Source organism: Agelaius phoeniceus, chromosome 3 (genome assembly GCF_051311805.1).
Source record: "Agelaius phoeniceus isolate bAgePho1 chromosome 3, bAgePho1.hap1, whole genome shotgun sequence".
Taxonomy (NCBI): Eukaryota; Metazoa; Chordata; class Aves; order Passeriformes; family Icteridae; genus Agelaius; species Agelaius phoeniceus.
In genome coordinates this window covers 18429346-18447953 of record NC_135267.1, presented here as the reverse complement: position 1 = coordinate 18447953, position 18608 = coordinate 18429346, and the positions used below count along the sequence as shown (strand labels likewise).

At 35.5% G+C, this 18608-nt stretch overlaps 1 protein-coding gene across 14 annotated transcripts in view; it reads right to left on the bottom strand.

Moving 5' to 3' along the window:
- Positions 1-18608, bottom strand: part of ADGRB3 (adhesion G protein-coupled receptor B3) — a 448324-nt gene that overhangs the window by 205155 nt on the left and 224561 nt on the right. For all 14 annotated transcript variants that reach the window (XR_013181240.1, XM_077174780.1, XM_077174786.1 and 11 more), the window contains 2 exons: positions 17518-17586; positions 12997-13105 (listed from right to left, as the gene is read on the bottom strand). Coding sequence is in view for 13 of the 14 variants with exons in the window: in XM_077174780.1 (XP_077030895.1) it covers positions 12997-13105; positions 17518-17586 (178 nt within the window). In the remaining variant the exon portion in view is untranslated. The remainder of the gene's footprint in view (positions 1-12996; positions 13106-17517; positions 17587-18608) is intronic.

Sequence of the window (18608 nt, the reverse complement as noted above, 5' to 3'; positions counted from 1 at the left end):
AACAAAGGTATAAAATATTGGGAATTATACACAAGATAGGATAAGAGTGGAATGGAAGCCTTCAAATAAAATTTGCAAGTATGTTTTAATAAGCAAATCCTTAGGCTTTTTAATAATGATACACTACATTTAGGTTATCTTTATGGAATTTTTATGTTATGCCTTTTTTCATTTTTAGGTCTTTCTGCAACAGATCAATTTTACATGGGTGCAAATGATTAAACTGAGAACAAAGAAACCTCACTTGAACAGTAACTTGGCTTTGTTTTCTTACATTCCTGGGAAAATCCTGGCCAACAACTACAGAATAATTTTCTCCTTTAGTCCAAACTTCAATATATTATAGAAGGGATCTGAATGAAAGAAAATTCTTCCCATTTATATACTTCTACTAAAGAAAACTATTTCAACATGAAAGATTAAGACAACAATATAAATATTAAGTCCTAATGTTCTGTGCCACCAAGATGTTAAAATTTAACAAGTTCTAGCTTGTCAGACAGCCTGTGATAATTGTCTAACACAGCTGTGAGGTAATATTACTTTGTTTAAGATTTTTCAGTGGAAGGTCTATCTATATTTCCATGCAGCACTAAATAAAAGAAAAAATTTAAAAAAACAACCAACCAAGCAACCCCCCCCCCAAAAAAAAAAAAGAAGAAAAAAGGTTCATGATAAACAAATTCATTTCATGACCAGCTATAGCTAGGAAAGACTAGAAACATTTCTAAAGCCACTGGTAGTGCAGATTAATACTGACTGACAGGTAAAAATTTGGATACAGCAGCTAGTGATATCAATAAAAACTGTACCTATAGGGAAAAAACCCATTGAAAATGTGCATGTGGCTCTCTAGACAGAGACTCTGTCAAACCCTATATTAAGAAGCTCATGAGTAAATATGCTGTTAGAGAATTTAAAGAATAACAAAATTATGAACAGAAGAAAATATTCTAACAAATGCCTACAAGAAACAAGAATTACCAAATTCCTACATATTTACTTGCCTACTCATTTTCCCATCTTTTTCTTTCTTTGAAAGAAAATTCTTAAATCCATTCTTTAAGTACACCCAAAGAACCAACACATACAGTCAGCAAACTACATCTAATATCTTGTCAAATGAAATTAAAAACAGTATATACATAAACACTTCAAAATCCTCTGAGCTTTGCTGTTGAATACCATTTCTAAGTAGAAGAAGCTGTCCCATTTTTGAATGTCTTGCCCTGTTGACGTGCAGTCTCTATGACTTAGCTTTACAAGAGTTTTGGGTATGTATAATTTTAACTTCTGAAAATTATTTCTAAGTACAACCACAAATGTAAAATAGATGATGCAGTATAAAATCACCAGCCATGTCTTCCAGCAGTGGAACTATTCATCCAAGAAACAGGTATAAGTTCAATTTGGCAATGCTAAATGACATTCATTTTGCAGAAATTAACTTTTCTTTGTGCATTGTTGACTGTGAATGGAGACCATTATTTTTCATTGCCTAGATAGTGATGCAATTTTCAAAGCTAAATGAGCATTAAAAACATTCATTCCATGCTTCTGCAATGAACAATCTAAGATACCTAATGGCAAAATGAGACATTCCCTTTAATCTTTATGAGCATATTCTATTCCCTTGAGGTTAAAATGAGCAAGGAGGGGATAAGCTTGCTATATTTTTGATAAATGTTTTTTTCACAAACAAGAGAAGTCTTGGGTGTGCAGATGGAGCAGCCTGCCTGCTTGCCAATCCCTAAAGATCCAATCATCCTGATGACTGTCCCACAGTTCCTTCCCTTTGGGCAGGTCAGTCTCTTTCATTCCTCTGTGTTATTGGAGGTAAGATTTTGGTGCCAATATAGGGGAACTATGTTTCGCCAAGGGGCACAATTCATACACATATGGATGGGTTTCCAAGTACTTGCCTTTGATATCAGCTCACATTCTGGTTATGCTCCTCTACAACAGGACCCCAGACAGGATTTTCTGGAGAAGTGGCTGTACCAATATACTATTTTCCCATAGGTGTTCTTGAAATCTATCTAATTTCAAAATATTTGACTACTGAGTAACAGTAGACAGCACGAGGCCATAAGATTTTACTAGCAATGTGTTACAAAAACCAGCATATAGCTAACCCTGCTAATAATTAAAGTAACTGGTGACCTAAGCGGAACATCTTGTATCTTAGAAAAAAAATCCACAAAAAAATAGTCATTAAATAACACCATAAGCATTGAACCACAGATTATATGAAAAATCTTTCAAGCAATGAGATCAAATATCTTTTCTAGAAGACCGTTTCCCAACCTATATGCATAGAAGATTTACAGAATAATGCTGCCTAGGGCTGATTACATGTCTCCATGATGTAGAGAGTGTTTGTTTAAACAAAAAAAGAAAAACAATCAAAAGAAAAACAATATCAAGCTATTTGGTGCCACTGCAGGTGATTTAACTATTTGTGCATGCATCTAGTGCCGTTCAGGCCACAGAGCTGTACCACATATTTTGAGTGAGGAAAAGTTCTTTCTCTGTCTCCTTCCCACTGTAATGGGGCTTAGAACATAGAAAAAAAATGTATATTCATCTGTAGTAGAACAAGCCTCTGATTTTTTATCACAAACCTTATCAAAGATTCATTATCTCTACCTTTAGACAGAGCAACAAATGAGGTCCTAAAACTCATACCCGAAGCCAAGGGAAAGAAATACTTACACTGTGAAATGGATGAACTCATGGGTTCAGAAATCAGAAGGCACAAAACATGTGTTAGAAATTTCAGGCCCTGCTGGTGATTTTTAGCCCACCCAGTACATGGACCCTTGGGGATGCTTTGAACTGATCTTACTGACACTTAGCTCTGTTGGCATTATACAGTCTGACCTCAGCAGAATAGCAGAGATATATGCAGTCTCTTAGGTCTATATACTGAAGTCCAACTCTCCATATTGAAAAAAGATAAAAAAATTACACTTACAGAAACACAATTGTGCAGAATTATATCTGCATATGTTTACATGGCTTTGAAGCTTGACCTCAATATCTGACAGTCTCAATTCCAAAATAATTATTACCATAAAAATACTTTTATCTGATATTATTAGTCTACTAACACCCTCATGAAACTGACTCAAAAAATGAAATATTTCTCTCCAGTTCATTACCTCAATTGTTATGCTACCTTCAGGCTACGCAGTTTGAAAAAGACAGATCTTTACCACTATTTGGAATTAAAACCTACAGTCGTTATCAAGGAAATAATACTTTTTCAATACAGCAAGTTGATTTGTCTAATATTATGCATGGAAGTTTTTCCCCTCCTTTTTCTGTTTTATTGCTTGGTTGGTTGATTTTTTGGTTGGTTTTTTTGACTCTTTAGATTTTTGTTGTTGCTGTTTCTATTGCGGGAGGTTAATTTTTTTTATTTTTGCAGGGGGAGGGGGATGTTGTACTTTTATTCTTTATTTGTTTGGGGTTTTGTGGTTTTTCTTGGTTTTTCTTTCCTTGCCCTTGAAAGGCCAGGAAATGAAAAAGAGCTTTGGCAGTATCCCATATCATTAGCTTGGTATAAACCATGTTAACTCCATATTCACAATGGAGCTTTTGGCAATAGACCTGTTTCTGACACAGTGCTAGTATTAGGCAGAGCTAATAGCTGGCTTTATTCCTATTTTAACTGACTTATAATTTTGGGGAGTTTAATTCTATTAGTTTTTCCTTCTTTCATTTTCAGTGGTGAGTAAGTAAAAAAAATGCTGTAGAAATCATTAAAACTGGGCCTGAACTTTGCTATTGGCAGTATTTAGCCACACCATCTCTAGCTGATGTACTACCAGATGATGGCTGGACACTCTTGTGGTAACACTTTCAGGGCCAAAAAACCCCAGAATGAGTCATCAATCCGTGCAGAATTGCATCTTGTTATTGGACTGTGGTACTCCTGTTTAAGGAAGGACTGTATTGTTTGAAATATCTCGACACTACACTCACTGAACATGATTGTTGCCACTTGGCACTACCTTACCATGAAACGAACTCTCTGGGGTGTGCATTGATTCCATTACTGCATTAATGTAAAATTACCACCATGGATGCTTAATTTCTACCCCCTTAAGCCTCATTCTACCCGGAAATTGTTGGAAGTCACCTAAAGGTCCACCTGTCTGAGGCAAATGAGTGAATAAGGTCAGGTATTTAATTTCTCAGGTCAATAGCTAAATAAACCAGTTAATAAATGGCCTGTCATACAAATTGATTTCTCTAGAAAACAACAGCTTTTAATTGCTCATTTCAAGAAACAGAATTATTCAGAAGGGAGTTTGCAGAGGCAGAAATTTAGAAATGATACAACAATATGAGATACATAGATACTGTAAAAAGGAATTTCCACAAACGGGCTGTAGATGCTACTTTCTTTTTCAGTTGGAGACATTTTTTTAAATGAGACAAGAGCCTGTATGTTGCCGTTTTTCATAGCTTCCATTTGTTTAGAATGTTTTACTCCACTTAATATAAGGTAGAGAAGGGAAACACTTTCAATTATTCCAGTTTCCATAGCACCCATTTAAAAATACTGAATGGTTAATTTATTTATCTTTAAGGTCACTTAATAAACTGTATACACAAAACTAACTACAGAATTATGACTATTACTAAGAGTACAGCTAGGGCATCAAGTTAGGTTTTTATCCCAATTTGTGAAGACTGATAAAGATTCATATAGTAGTTTTCTTCACATTTGGAATTTTCAATCTTAAGTAACAGAGTTGTATTTTCTCAGGATCATTGAGTATGTAGGTTTAGAAAAGAGTGAAAAAGTCTAGTCTTTTATGCTCTGTTCACATCAAGTTTTCAGGGAATGTGAATCATTTAATAAGCTTATTTTATACTGAGAAAGAAATATGAGCTCTTGAGCATTTACTTCAGGCATTAAGTCAGATGCTGCAGTGAGCGAGACCTTCAAAGTGTGCATGAAGTCTTTCCCCTTTAATCAGTGGAGAAAGCTTGAATCTTCTGAAAGCCAACATATTGATCTGATCAAGGAATTGCTGAGACTGCTGCAAAGGAAATTATATGAATATATATAGAGCAGAAGTATTAAGAGTATAAAAATTTGCAATTGACCTTTCTCTGTAGTTTCCTTATTCTTTTATCTATTTTTTTCTCTTCTGGAAGCCTTTAGCTATGGATTGTTACATATGGTTTGAGCAAGTAAAGAATACAGAGAGTGATACTGGCAGTGTGTAAATCCTAGGACTTGAAGGATTTTTTGAGAACTGAAGAGAAAATGTGATAGGTGTTCCCTTTCACATAAGTAGAGCATCTGCTCAATCAACAGCATAGAGGTTTGGGGCAGGAAAGACTGATGGCCCACATCTGAGCGTGAAACAAAGAGGATGAGAAACAGAAGCCAAAGTCATGAATGAAAAAATATGTGGCAGAAGGCAGAACTTAGAACTTCTCTGACCACCATGTTTTACAATCCAAGAACAAGAGTGTGACCAACTGTGCTCCACAGGACAAGGAGAAAAGCATGAATTTTGCCTGTGAAGACTGTTTTCTCACCTGGCCCATTCCCTGGATGATTCCTTGACGATGTTTACATATTTACATATGAAGTAGGACACACTACCACTACAAGGAGTGATTCCTGTTTGCCTTCTTAAAGGAGCAAGTAAAATTCACACAGTTGCTTAAAGGTGAAATTTTCCTTTGTGAAAACATGAGGTACTCTGGAATAATTTGATGGAAACAGGAGAGAAATCTGAAGGGCTATTTTGGGGCCACTCTACAGGATCTGAATTTTTATTTGTGTGATAGGTGCAACTTTCTTTCTATTAAGAGAAAATGTTGAAATATTAGCAGCTGAACTTTTATTAACTATAAATACCCACTTTAAAATCTACACTGTGCTTTAGCACTACACAGACTCAGAAAAAGAAGTAATTTAATTACAAATGAATTCTGAGAATCTGTGGATGCATTTATTGAAATACTTGTTTCCTTGCTAAAAATTTTAGACATTTTGTTTATACATTTGTACAAGTTAATATCATCTGTGGCTTTTTTTCTGTTTTCTCTAACATATTTGAAAAAAGACCCTTTCCAAATTTTAAATAAATTCGGTCTCTTGGTATATTTTAGGCCAGCATGACATTTGTGATATATGAGTCAGAGGATCTCAAGTGCTGCATTGAAGAAACACATCACTAATTCTAATACAAAAAAGACAAGCAGACTAAGGCAGACGCCATTCAGATAAGTAAACAAAGCATATAATGTGAACAGTATCTAGAAAGTATAAACAGGATTTACAATTTACAAGATGTAAAAGTCTTAGACTGGGATAAGGTGAATGAACCCACAGTAACAGACAACAATCCAACTTGCTTATTTTCTAGCATTCCCAAAGCTCTGCATGTGTACCATTGGTCATGGCTTATAGCTAGAGTAGGTACATTTTCCAAAAGCTCCTTTTGGTCACATTTCTAAGTGTCTCTAGCTAGGACTGGAAAATTTTAAGATACACTCCATACGCCTGCAGGATTCTTTTGTGTTTTCCTAAAATTTCATGGACATGAACATGAAATGGGAGATTGAAGGTATAACAATAAGGTATGCAAAGAAAGGAGACAATGGACACTTTCAAAACATCTTCTGCCATATGGCATCCTAGACTGTCTGTGAAGGCAGAAATCAGACTGTTTCCTGCCAACGTTTATAAAACTTATGTAAGCAACTCAGTTTCAAGTTTTAAATGAAATGTTAATTACTATACTAAATCAGATTACTCATCGGAATACCAGTGTCACAGCAGCCATTTTTAAGTTGAGAGATAACAGGTTGTTAAAAGTTGATTTATGCATGGAAATATGGTTTACACCTCTTCATTTTTTCATATAATATTATAGCTAGCTGCATCTACCATGTAGAAACACATCTACTTGTTCCTATTTTGTACCTTGTAGGACTTTGACTTCATGCTTATGCAGAATTAAATGTGGTACAATAGAGTTAGGAATCTTCATTTTTTCCTGTGAGCAAGATTAAACAGAGATGTCAGCCTAGTTTCACTTTGTATTCACTCTTCAGTTTCGCTTTGTATACACTCTTTGTGTACATGCAGTCCCTTTTGACAATCTGTTCTCAAATATCTGTTGAAATCAGTCCAACTCTTAATCTGATTTTTAATTATTATACTTAATTTTTTATTATTTTATTTGGGTTTTTTGATCATTCAGCTCTGAACCTCTCTGTGTTCACAGGTTTTATTGACTCACAAAAAACCACTCTTCTTTGCTTTAGATGACCTGAATCATTGAAACATGAGCTAGTCACTAGGCTGCCTTTACAGCCAGTGGCAGAACTTCCATAAGGCAATCCATGACCTTATTTTAGATGTCTGAGATGATATTAATTGCTCTCCTGAGCAGTACTCTCCCTTGATTTTAAAGGAAGCTTAGAGTGACTTTGGCAAATTTTGTGATGCTTAAAGTAAGTAAAATGAATCCAAGACATATAATCTCAATTTAAAAGAGTATTGCAAGTGATAGCTACTGAAAACTGAAAAAAAATTCTGTATTTTCTTTAGACTGCTACTTTTGCACACTAATGCTGTTATTTTCTCTGAATGGCTTGATCTACTCCCTCTTAAATGCTCTGTCAAAACTGAATTTAATATGGCAGTGTATATCCTCTCCTTTTCATTTTGCTGTACCTCCTGGAAATCTTCAATCTTTCCCACCTTTGACTAGTCTAAGTAACTTTGTGATATCTGCACATTTTATAAAACTACTGATCATTGGAACATCCATATTCATAAAATGAACATTAACAGAAAGTGGCTTTTCACATGCTGAAAATTTGCATTTGTTTTTTCCTTTCAGTTCTAAAGAACACCCATGACAACATATTGCTCTTCAAGATTATTTGGGTTTTTATTAATATCATTCTAGAGCTATAAGCTTAATTTTTGACAACAGAATGTCCTTTAACTATTTTTTTGGCTGCTGCTCTTAAGGAAATTTATTTGACAACACTGGGAAAATTTCCCCTTACAAAAGAATCTGAATCTGCCATAGAAATACGTATCCCCTAATACTGCTCTCTATTTCCAGTTCCACATTCCACCTTTATCTTTAAAGACAGCTGTGCCTGTGGCACTCCAATCTTCTAGTTAGAAATTTCCTTTTTAAGTCAAAGGTTGAATATTTCTTAATAGCAGTTCACCCACCTTTTATTACATATTTTCAAAACTCTTAATGGTTCACCTTGATGAGAACTCAAATCAGCCAAAGCACTGAGATGATCTGCTCAGGTCTTTAGTGTTCAGAGAAAAATTCAAAAGGCTATTAAAAGCCAAGGTTAATTCTTTAATCTAAAATCAGGAACTTATCTTTAAAACAGACAAAACTGAAAGCTATTGGTTAACAGAGAATGGTAACATGGTTTAAAAGCTTTTGTCCCACTGCATGTTGTATCCTTGCAGGTGGGTCTGTGCTTTCAGTAAATTCAGGGACACTGAGGGATAGTGAAAGCTTCTGTTTGTTCACACTATCATTTTCGTGCCTGCTCAGCTGGTCTGGAGGAGGAGGAGGTGGAGGAAGAAGAACAAAAGGAGCAGGATGAGGAAGGAGGCTTCTACCTCCCATCAGAGGCTTTTATTTCACCTAATGATTTCTTAAAGGAGCGCAGATAATACAGAGTGCAATGATATACATATACCATATACAAAACATATACCATCTGTCCCCACCATGCACAAACAAAGTAAATTGTTGCTTTTACATTTGTTGTTTTTCGTAGTGTATTGGCTATCCTTGAGAGGAAAGCTAATAGGAGATGGGCCTTGCTTTAATGGAAATGCATTTGAATTGACTGAGCTTCCCCAATAAAGTACAGATATTGGATTATCTGGATTTGAAACCAGTCTTTGATGTTTTGTTCAGAAGAAATGAAAAATTTGTGTTAAAAGCCATCACAATGAAAAGTTTAACAGGGGCATGGCAACTTTTGGTCTTAGCTATTTTCAAATGTATTATAATGTGGCTTGTGATAGCCTACTGTATAGTTAATGTACCTTTCATCACTTCCCCTTTGTCATGAATTGAGAATGTGCAATGGAAATTCATTGCAGCATGGCTGTTTAGTAACTTTTTAAGCCACTACTCGTTTCTGTGTCTTGAAAGAAAGAGAAAATAAAACCCCCTCTGTGGAAAATCTCAGGGGATTAGCATATCTTTGAAACACAATTAGGGGTTCAAATTTTACATCAACTACTATTCAATTAGAAATGTCATTCAATTAGCAATGAACTTATAAACAGAAATTAGTAGAAGGAAACCAAGAACTCACTGTTTTACTGTTAAATTTGCAACAAAATTGGATTTTTTTGAGCAGCAGTTCATATGTAGCTCATATTTAGTTCATATTTAGAGTAATTTTTCTGCACTTTAAAGTGATTTGAAAATGAAAACACAGCAAAAAGCATTTAAAGCATATGAAGATGCTGAGGGAATATTTTATGGTAAATAACTATTGATTCAACAGGACTCCTGTGAGCCTCACATCTGTGCCTGGAAATCTCATAGAAACCATTCTAAGGCAAATGGAAGACAGGGAGGTGATTTAAGACAGCAACACAGCTTCACCTTGGGCAAGTCTGCCTAACCAACTTAGTGGTCTTCTGTGATGGAGTGACTGCATCAGTGGACAACACAAGACCTACAGATGCCATCTGGACTTCTGTAAAACCTTTGACATGGTCCCAACAACACCCTTCTCTCTAAATTGTAGAGGTACGGATTTGATGGGGGGACTCAGATTAGAATTTGGTTGGTCACATCCAGAGGGTAGCGGTTCATGACTCAGTATACTGATGAACACTCAACAAGCGGTGTCCCTCAGGAGTTTGAGTTGGGACAAGTACTGTTTAACATCTTCATCAATGACAAATGTATCAAATGTGTCCCCACACAAGTCTGTAGAAGGCGCCGAGCTGAGTGGTGTGGTTGACACACCTGAATAATAGGATCTGGAAAAGCTCAAGAACTGGGCCCACTGGAACCTCAAGAGGTTCAACTAGTCCAAGTGCAAGGTGCTGCACCTGGGTTGCTGCTACCCAACCCCTGGCATCAGCACAGGCTGATTGAGACCAGCCCTGAGGAGAAGGACTTGGGAATACTGGGGGATCAAAAGCTAGACCTGAGGGCTTGCAGCCCAGAAAGCCAGTTGTATCCTGAACTGCATCAAGAGCAGCACAGCCAGCAGGGTGAGGGAGGTGTTTTTGCCCCTCGACTCTGGTGAGACCCCACCTGCAGTGCTGCAGCCAGCTCTGGGGTTCCCAGCACAGGAAGGACATGAATCTGTTTGAGTGGGTCCAGATGAGGGTGAGAGAAATGACCAGGGGGCTGGAGCACTGTTGCTATGAGGACAGGTTGAGAAGTTGGGGTTCTTCTGCCTGGAGAAGAGAGGGCTTCAGGTAAACCTTATTGCAGCCTTTCACTGTCTAAAGGGGGCCTATAAGAAAGATGAACAAACTTTTTAGCGAGCCATTGAAATAGGACAAGGGGTGATGGTTTTGACCTAAACAGGATAACTTTAGACTAGATATAAGGAAAATATTTTTTACAATAGGGGTTGGTAAACACTGAAACAGGTTTTCCAGAGATGTAGTAGAAGATACCCCATCCCTGGAAACATTCACAGTTACACGCTACAGGGCCCTGAGCAATCAGCGAGTTTAAAATGTATCTTCTAAGCCAAACTGTTCTATGATTTTATTCTATGAACTATTGGATTTTTCTGTTTAAAGACGAATACAGTTAAAATTTGGGTCTCATTTATGCACAATATCCGCTGCCTGAATTAAATGTGTTTGTCAACTTAAAAGAATTGTTATAGATAAGACTTCACATATTTATAAACTCTTGTTGGTATAGAACAATTATTGCTGACCAGTCAAAAACTGCAGTTTATTCTTTTCAGTTGAGATCAACATATATATTTCCTAAAACCCACACATACACAATCAGACAGTTTATGCCAATGCCCTGAGGACAACTATACTAAAACTGAATTATTCCAGATACATTCCTTTCTTGTTAGTGAAAATAAGAAATTATTCCTTACTGATAACAGCCTTCTGTCTCCATCTCAGCATGTCACCTGAGCTCAAGTATTCTGATCAATGATTTGCACCACAGTGACCCTGTCCTTTTTTGATGGCTGACCAAGCATGGGGTGGATAAACTCATGCCAATACATCAACGCACAGAGCTAGGAAGTCAGATTAAACCTATAAATTCATTTCCAGTTTTCACCACTCATTTCTCAGTTTTTTTTTCTATTCCTTTGATGGTAGGAACAGACCTCCTGGGTGCCTAAAAATACCTTATATGTGGGAAGAAGAAGATAATCAAAAGAAAGATTGTAAAGATTCTGCAGTTATCTAAACCAGCCAGTGCACAGCAAAGTTTCTGATCCAATTGGAATGTTGTTGGTGTTTCCCATGTGAAGCCATGAATATGTAGAGACACAGATTATTTGAATGCACCTTCTTAATCTGAATGCATTTGACTGTTTGATATTTTTTTCACATTTTTCAGAGGACGAACAGATTAGAATGTACTACAATGTGCCAAGCAGCACGGACTGTGTGCTTTAAATAAATTCAACTTTTTATTTTGTCAGAAAATTTTCATAGAACAAACATTTCAGAAAAGATACTTTATGAATTTGTGGAGGGTCTAGCACAATGAGGGACTGGCAACTGGAAGAAGCTTTAAGTGGTACTAAAGTGCAAACAGTAGTACCACAAAAATAATAAATCACTGGTTAAAACCCTCCTGCAATGTTTTAAACATTTTAAGGCTGACAGATTTCTTTTTGGGGAGTTCTTTGAAATGTCTCCAGTACAAGGTTGTGCCTTATAGTACTGTCACTCTGTAATATGAACTGAACAACAATAATAAATATTTATTATTGTAGAGAAGCTAGCTAAATATTCAATAGGGACAATCCAACATTTTCCCTGCTTTATTCCACCAGCTAATTTCAAAATGACCATATTTTCTTACTCATTCTAATGACTTGCTGAAAAACTGACATATGTGCAGTAAGATGCTAACTTAAAATCCGAAAAAATGTATTAACACCAGAAGTTTTGCTATCAGACAACACATATTTTGGATTTATTCCTTTCATACAACTTCCTAATACTTTCCTGACACTATAAAAATGCAGCTACAGCAAGTTAATTGAATAAAAAAGGTACTAAAAAAAGACAAAATTATTAGAGAATAGCTTTTCAAACAGATTTTTAAGTTTAATTTTAAAAAAATGCTTTCATTCCAGCTCATTTATTATTTACTAATAAATGTACTTGAGTTGCCAGGTATTTTTATATTTGATGTTTGTTATTATATGACTATTACCTGGCAACTCTCCAGTCGCAAAAACAAAGTTTGAAAAATAAATCTAAATAAAATTTTGAAACTTTTACACATAGAAAAGCAAATTCTAAGCCTTAATTATTTTGGCAACTAATGTATATTTTTAAAATTATTGTTTGTCAATATTGATTATTATCACACCATAACATGTGCAAAGACTTTTTTTTGGGAGAATGGAATATTACAAGACAATTTCAACAAAATAAACACTTCTCACACTATAAACTATATGAATTTTAACTCAATTAGCACAATTTCATAAATTAGCATTTGAAACACTACATCTCCTGGAAACACTCTACCTACAGTTCATAGTATTGTGGTATTTTCTTAATTTCGATTCTAAAATGTTGCATTATATTTTGAGATATAATTATGAAGAAATCTGACATGTAAGCCATTCTGCATGTGCTAAACCAGAGAGGGGATAAACAAGCAATAGATAATCTGGAATGTGACAGAAACAGTAACTCTATAGTACATACTTGGAACTTCTGATTTTCAATAGGTCATAAATTTGATAGAAGAAATTTCTATTTCTTACCTACATTTCCAGTCATTAGGTATGAATTCTGAAAGTCCATCATTCCCATTCCAACAATGTGTATAAAATCTTCAATCACCTGCATTAACTCCACTGAACCTGGATAGATCTAACAAAAGAAGGTCAGACATGCCATTTACTATAATATCAAAATGTCTACAGCTGCAAATTCAAATAAAATCTAAATGCCATCAAAAGCAAATTGAGAAGTAACAGTCAAACAGATATAATAGTCTGTTTATATCCTCATATAAACAGACACTACTTCCCACAAAGTTACGTGAAATCAACTGTGCACTGGAACGGTGGAAAATGTTTCCGCTAAGTCACTGCACTTCTCAAAAACTTAGTGGCCATTACTTTCATTAATGGTTAAAGCATTTCATATTACAGAACAACTCTAATTAAAATATTCTCCCTTCCTCTGAAGATATCTTCAGTAACTTCAGAACTACTGATACAAACAGTAATGCAAATCTTACTGTGGCCTTGCCAGTATGATATCCTTTGTTGCATTACTCAACATGTAAGTAAGTTAAATTTTTACTGGCACTACTATTTTCATTGCTGATATGGAGTAGTAGAATCATAGAATATTGGAGGTTAGAATGGGCCAGTGGAAATCATCTAGCTCAAGCCTCTGTGGAAAGCAAGATCAGCTCTAGCAAGTTGCCCAGGAACACACACAGCTGGATTCTAAATGTCTCCCAGGAAGATGACCCCAGTGCTTATCTGCACAACATGTTCTAGCATTCAATCACTCCCACTCCCACTTTTTCATATACATGAACGGCCTTTTCTGTATTTTACTTTTTGTGCCTTGTTTTTTATTCTGTCAACAGACACCATTGAGACTTGGCTCAGTCTTCTTAATGTTTTCCCTTTCAGGAATTTTTAATATTGTCATGTTTCCAAGCAAAAGAGTGTCAGCTATTTCAGCCTATCCTTGCATATCTAATGCTCTACTCCCCTAAACAACTTCATGGTATTTTTCTGGGTTCATGCCATTACTTTGTGTCTTGTACTGAGGAGCCCAGAACTGGACAGAGTAAACTAAAATAAATGCCAGTAGCCTTGGCATTGCTAATGTAGCCTCTCAATGTGGCTTTTAAAATTATGAAACCACATTTTCAAAAAATAAAATTTATTTGCAAAGCTGTAAGCTTTTAAAAATAATTTTAAAGCTTTTAAAACATTTTAAAAATACTTTTTAAAGATTTTAAAAATAATTTAAAAAATATGAAACATTTTCTTTTATATTTAACAATAGTACAGTAAGGATTCATCAACAAAACAGCATTAGAGATATAAAAATTATCAATATGACTAAAAGTTCTGTTCATATCACATACATAAAAAAAAAATTTTGGTTTTTATTGCCTGTGATGAACAAGACAATTTTCAGTAACAGAGTGTTGTGCAATAGAAAAAATAACAGATGACCTGTTCATGATGGTTTTTTCTTCATATCAGTGAAATGTCCAAATTCAACTTTATAAGCAATATTCAACCCATTCTTTCCACTACTGGGACTGCAGACTCTAAAAAAGCCCTACAGAGACTATAAATTCCAGCATGCTGCACTTCATCTTCATCTTGCTCTACCTATCTAGATCCACAGTTGTTAGGTTCAGAATAGTGAACTTTTTTGCTTTGTTTTCTGCATGGATCTGTTAATAAAAGCTAGGGTAGTAATACTGTTTTGAAGAAGAATTTGTTGCGATAATTATGATCCTAACAGGTTGCTAATGCTGCTTCAGGTGACAGACTCAATGTCCATCTTCTTAAGGATGAATTACTGAGGTCCTAAGTGTGGTTTTTGCATCCATCTCGTTCAAAGCACACATACTCACAGATTATGTACTAAGGAAAAATGTCAGATTTTTTAAACGCTCGTTCATGCATACAAAATTTTATAGTAATAAACTGTTGAGCACTAAGTTGAGCAGGTACTCTGGGTTTTTCTGAAGGATTGAAGTACTGGTTAATCAATAGGATGCTGGCAGATCTTGATGAAGAATATGCAGAACAGCTCCCATGTTTTGAAACTCCAGTATAAACTCACACACTGTGGATTGAAAGGGATTGTGAGCAGTGCTTTACATCAGCTCTTAAAAAAAGGCAAATATTAAAGTGAGTGCTGGTTATCTGAATGGTATATAACCTGTAATTAATGGTTATTAACTGTTGGCATTTCAGCTAGAAAAACAGATGTGTTGAGGCATTGCAGATGTATACTTGATTGAAAGTCAGAAATTTGCTGACAGTGAGTAAGATTTTCTTTCCAGCAGAGAATCTAGAAAACAGGCTAAGAGATCTATGCTAACAGTAGCTGTGGAGTTTATGAAAACTGTGCAAGCTGGCAAAAAGGTTGGTCAGACTGCACCTAGGTTTGCAATGTTTTATTATAGAACATTAAGCTGAGTGGCTGAACCAGAAACAGAATCACCTTTATTCACTAGTGCCTGCTCACTCCTCCAAACTGTTATGAAGAGCTACTTGCTTCCAAGGTTACTTTGAGCCTGCTTACATAACTGCACAAGAACAGTAATAAAATGAGGGGCATTGGGGCGGTCATATCTCAGTGGTCTAAAATTGAGTGAAGCCTCTAGCTTTGAAACCAGGAATCTATGGCCCCAATACTCCTGGATTCAGCTCATCTTGGGTTTTTTTTTTGGGTTTCTGCTGTACCTAGATCTGCGAGAATGATTTACGGGACAGAGAGAAGGAGGAAAAGTACAAACAACTTGTTCCCTCTCTGTTTTTCAACACTGCTCCTTCTACAAGCAGCAGTGAAAAGAGGGAACTGGAGATTTACTGTTGCCTCTTTGTCTCCACATTCTCAGAATTTCCTCTTAAGTGCTGCCATCCCCAAATCTCCAGTGTCAGAGGGCTGACATGGCATGGGTAAGCAGGCAAGATGGAGGTAGAAGACAAGGTCGATAACATAGGAGTGGTATCATGTCTGTTTATTAGTAAAATAATTGCTTAATATTGGTTTCCTTATCTTGGTGTTGTTTATGGAAACTGCCCACATGTATGTGCTTTTGCTGTTTCCATCCATCACTGCTAAAGAAAATGACACACTTTGTCTATTTTTGTATCTGGCTCTTCTAGAGAGGGACAGAATAACAGGAAAAGAAAAAATATTCCCAGCTGAATTGTACTGGGTCAGCTGCAGTGTCATGTGCCTACTGCAAGGTTTGAATTAGTAGTGAAAAAACCTGATCTTCCCTTTCTCAGTGATATCATAAACGTGAACTTACAGAACTGAGGGTAAATAGCTTCAATGATCTTTAAGTACCTTGTGATTTATTAGGAATGACACAAAAAGTGAACAAAGTTCAAGTATCTATAGAACACAGTCACAATGACTACACAAGAGTAGAGCACAGATCTATGTCAGCTATTTTCTTGCCTTTGACAGTAGCAAAAAGCTAATAACTAAGGAGGAGTATAAGGGGGCAGGAATATAGTTATACTTGCTTGGAAAGTCTTGCCCAGCTTTTTTTGCCAAAAGACTGCCTTATGCAAAACCATGGATTTTCTTCCATAAATTTGCCTATTTACCTTTTTAACTTGTGTCCTTTCAGTTGTAAGAAGTTCTGCAAGGTAGCCTTCTACAGAATAAGTATGTCCTGTATTCATTCTGAATCTGCCACTATTTTGATGTCCTTTAGTCATTTTACAAGAAGCATAAATGAGTAGATTAAGTATTCCTCTTTTCCATTCTGAAGTATCTTGTTTTGTTTAATCCTTCTCCATAAAGAAATGTTTTCCTGCCTTTGAGCATCCCCACAAACTTTCCTCTTTACATAACTAAGTTCATCCCCATTGTCAGTGTTATTTGTACCTGAATAAACCTGACAGTATTATGGTCATGTTCAAGAACACAAATCTTAACGTTGTCCAGTAACTTCTTGGTACAAGAAGTTCACATGTAGGAAATATAGGAAATTCTTGTATCCAAGAAAAAACAAAGGAGGCGGTATTTGAATTTTAACTCTTTTATCATACATTCATGATTTTTGCTAAACGTTCTGATTTTATAAAAATTTCTAGACCAGAAACTTTTCAGTCCTGAGGATGACAACTGTTCTTCTAAATACAACCTTATATGACAGGTCTACTGTTTGCATTTCTGTAAGTTGTTTAGGGGTGTTGTATGAGGTCTTTGGGTGGGGTCTGATGTGTTGTGTTTGACAAAAGCAGTATTGCAGCTAGCCCTCAGTAGCATTTTTCAGCTTTTGTATGTACTTCATCACAATGTCCAAAGCAAAGACATAGTGAATAATCCTATGGAATATTAATAAAAATCTATTTTTATCAAGAGAAGCAACTTATATTCTAAATATAATTTCAATATATGAAATTAGCTGGTGGGTCCTGGAATTGCTCCTTTCTGAAAACAACCAATTTTTCTCCCAAATATTCTATCACTTAGGATTTTCTTTCAACTACAGCAGGGTGCATCTTTAACCTGATTTCTGAAAACATATATTAAATTTTGTCAAATCTTACCTGTTGCGCATCCTCCCATTTCTCTTTGTTTTCTTCATCTAATAGATTACTTATGATTTGAAAGAAGTTCTGAAAAATCAATTAAATGAAAGACTAAGTAAAATGATTTGAAAGACATGAACAACCACATCCTTAATCTAACATCAAGAAGGCTTTCCTTTCCCTATTACAGATACAGCTCTGCAGCCTATTTTCTGTCAGTAGAAGAGTAGCAAAATAATACATTAGACTGATAAAAGGGCACATATTTTATGGTAAATTTTTAATACTTGTGTATATAATCAGGTTCCATAGTACCACTTCTTATGAAACAAGAACCATTTTAAACTTGCTAAACTTTTAAATGTGATGGTGTTCTATTCACAAATTGCTCTCATTCCAGAAACTAGACAACTACAGATTTTGCAAAAAACCAAAGTACATTTAAGAAAGCACCAGTCTCCAGTCTTATGTTTCTATTCAAAAATGAGAAAATGATCCTTAATAACCATATATAGGGCATTCAATGACATTTCATTGGTCAATACAGTTTCAAATCAGATGCTTCTTACTTCTATATGTCACACTTGTCTCTATCCTTTTAGGAATTTCAACTTAAAAGGAATAAGCAGTTTCTGTTTCTTTGACCTTAAGCTGTTAACTCCTTTTTCTTATTCTCCTATTCATTTAAGTATAAGGGAAAAAATGCAGAACAGTTAGATACAAATCATACATTTAAAAAATCACTTTTCTCCAAATGTTTGTGGAGAAATCTCCTTTCTAATTTTGTCTGCTCTCTCTAGCAATTTGTATTCCCAACTTCTTCATCCCTAAAAGCTAAGAATTTGTACAGTCTGTTCTCATCTCTGTATCACATTTTGTGCAGAATGTCAATTTTTTCTACAGCCTGCCAATTATAATTTTTCTGTTCCTTCATAAAAGATACATGTAGTTTCCAGTAACCTTAGCTGAAGAGTGCAATTAAGTTCCCCACAATTTCAAAAACTTTAACTGGAATACCGACAATGTGACCTTGCTGGAACTCAGATTACTGGTCACTACCTCACCTGCACTTACTTTTTAGGCATTTTGCAGAATAAACAGGACCTAAA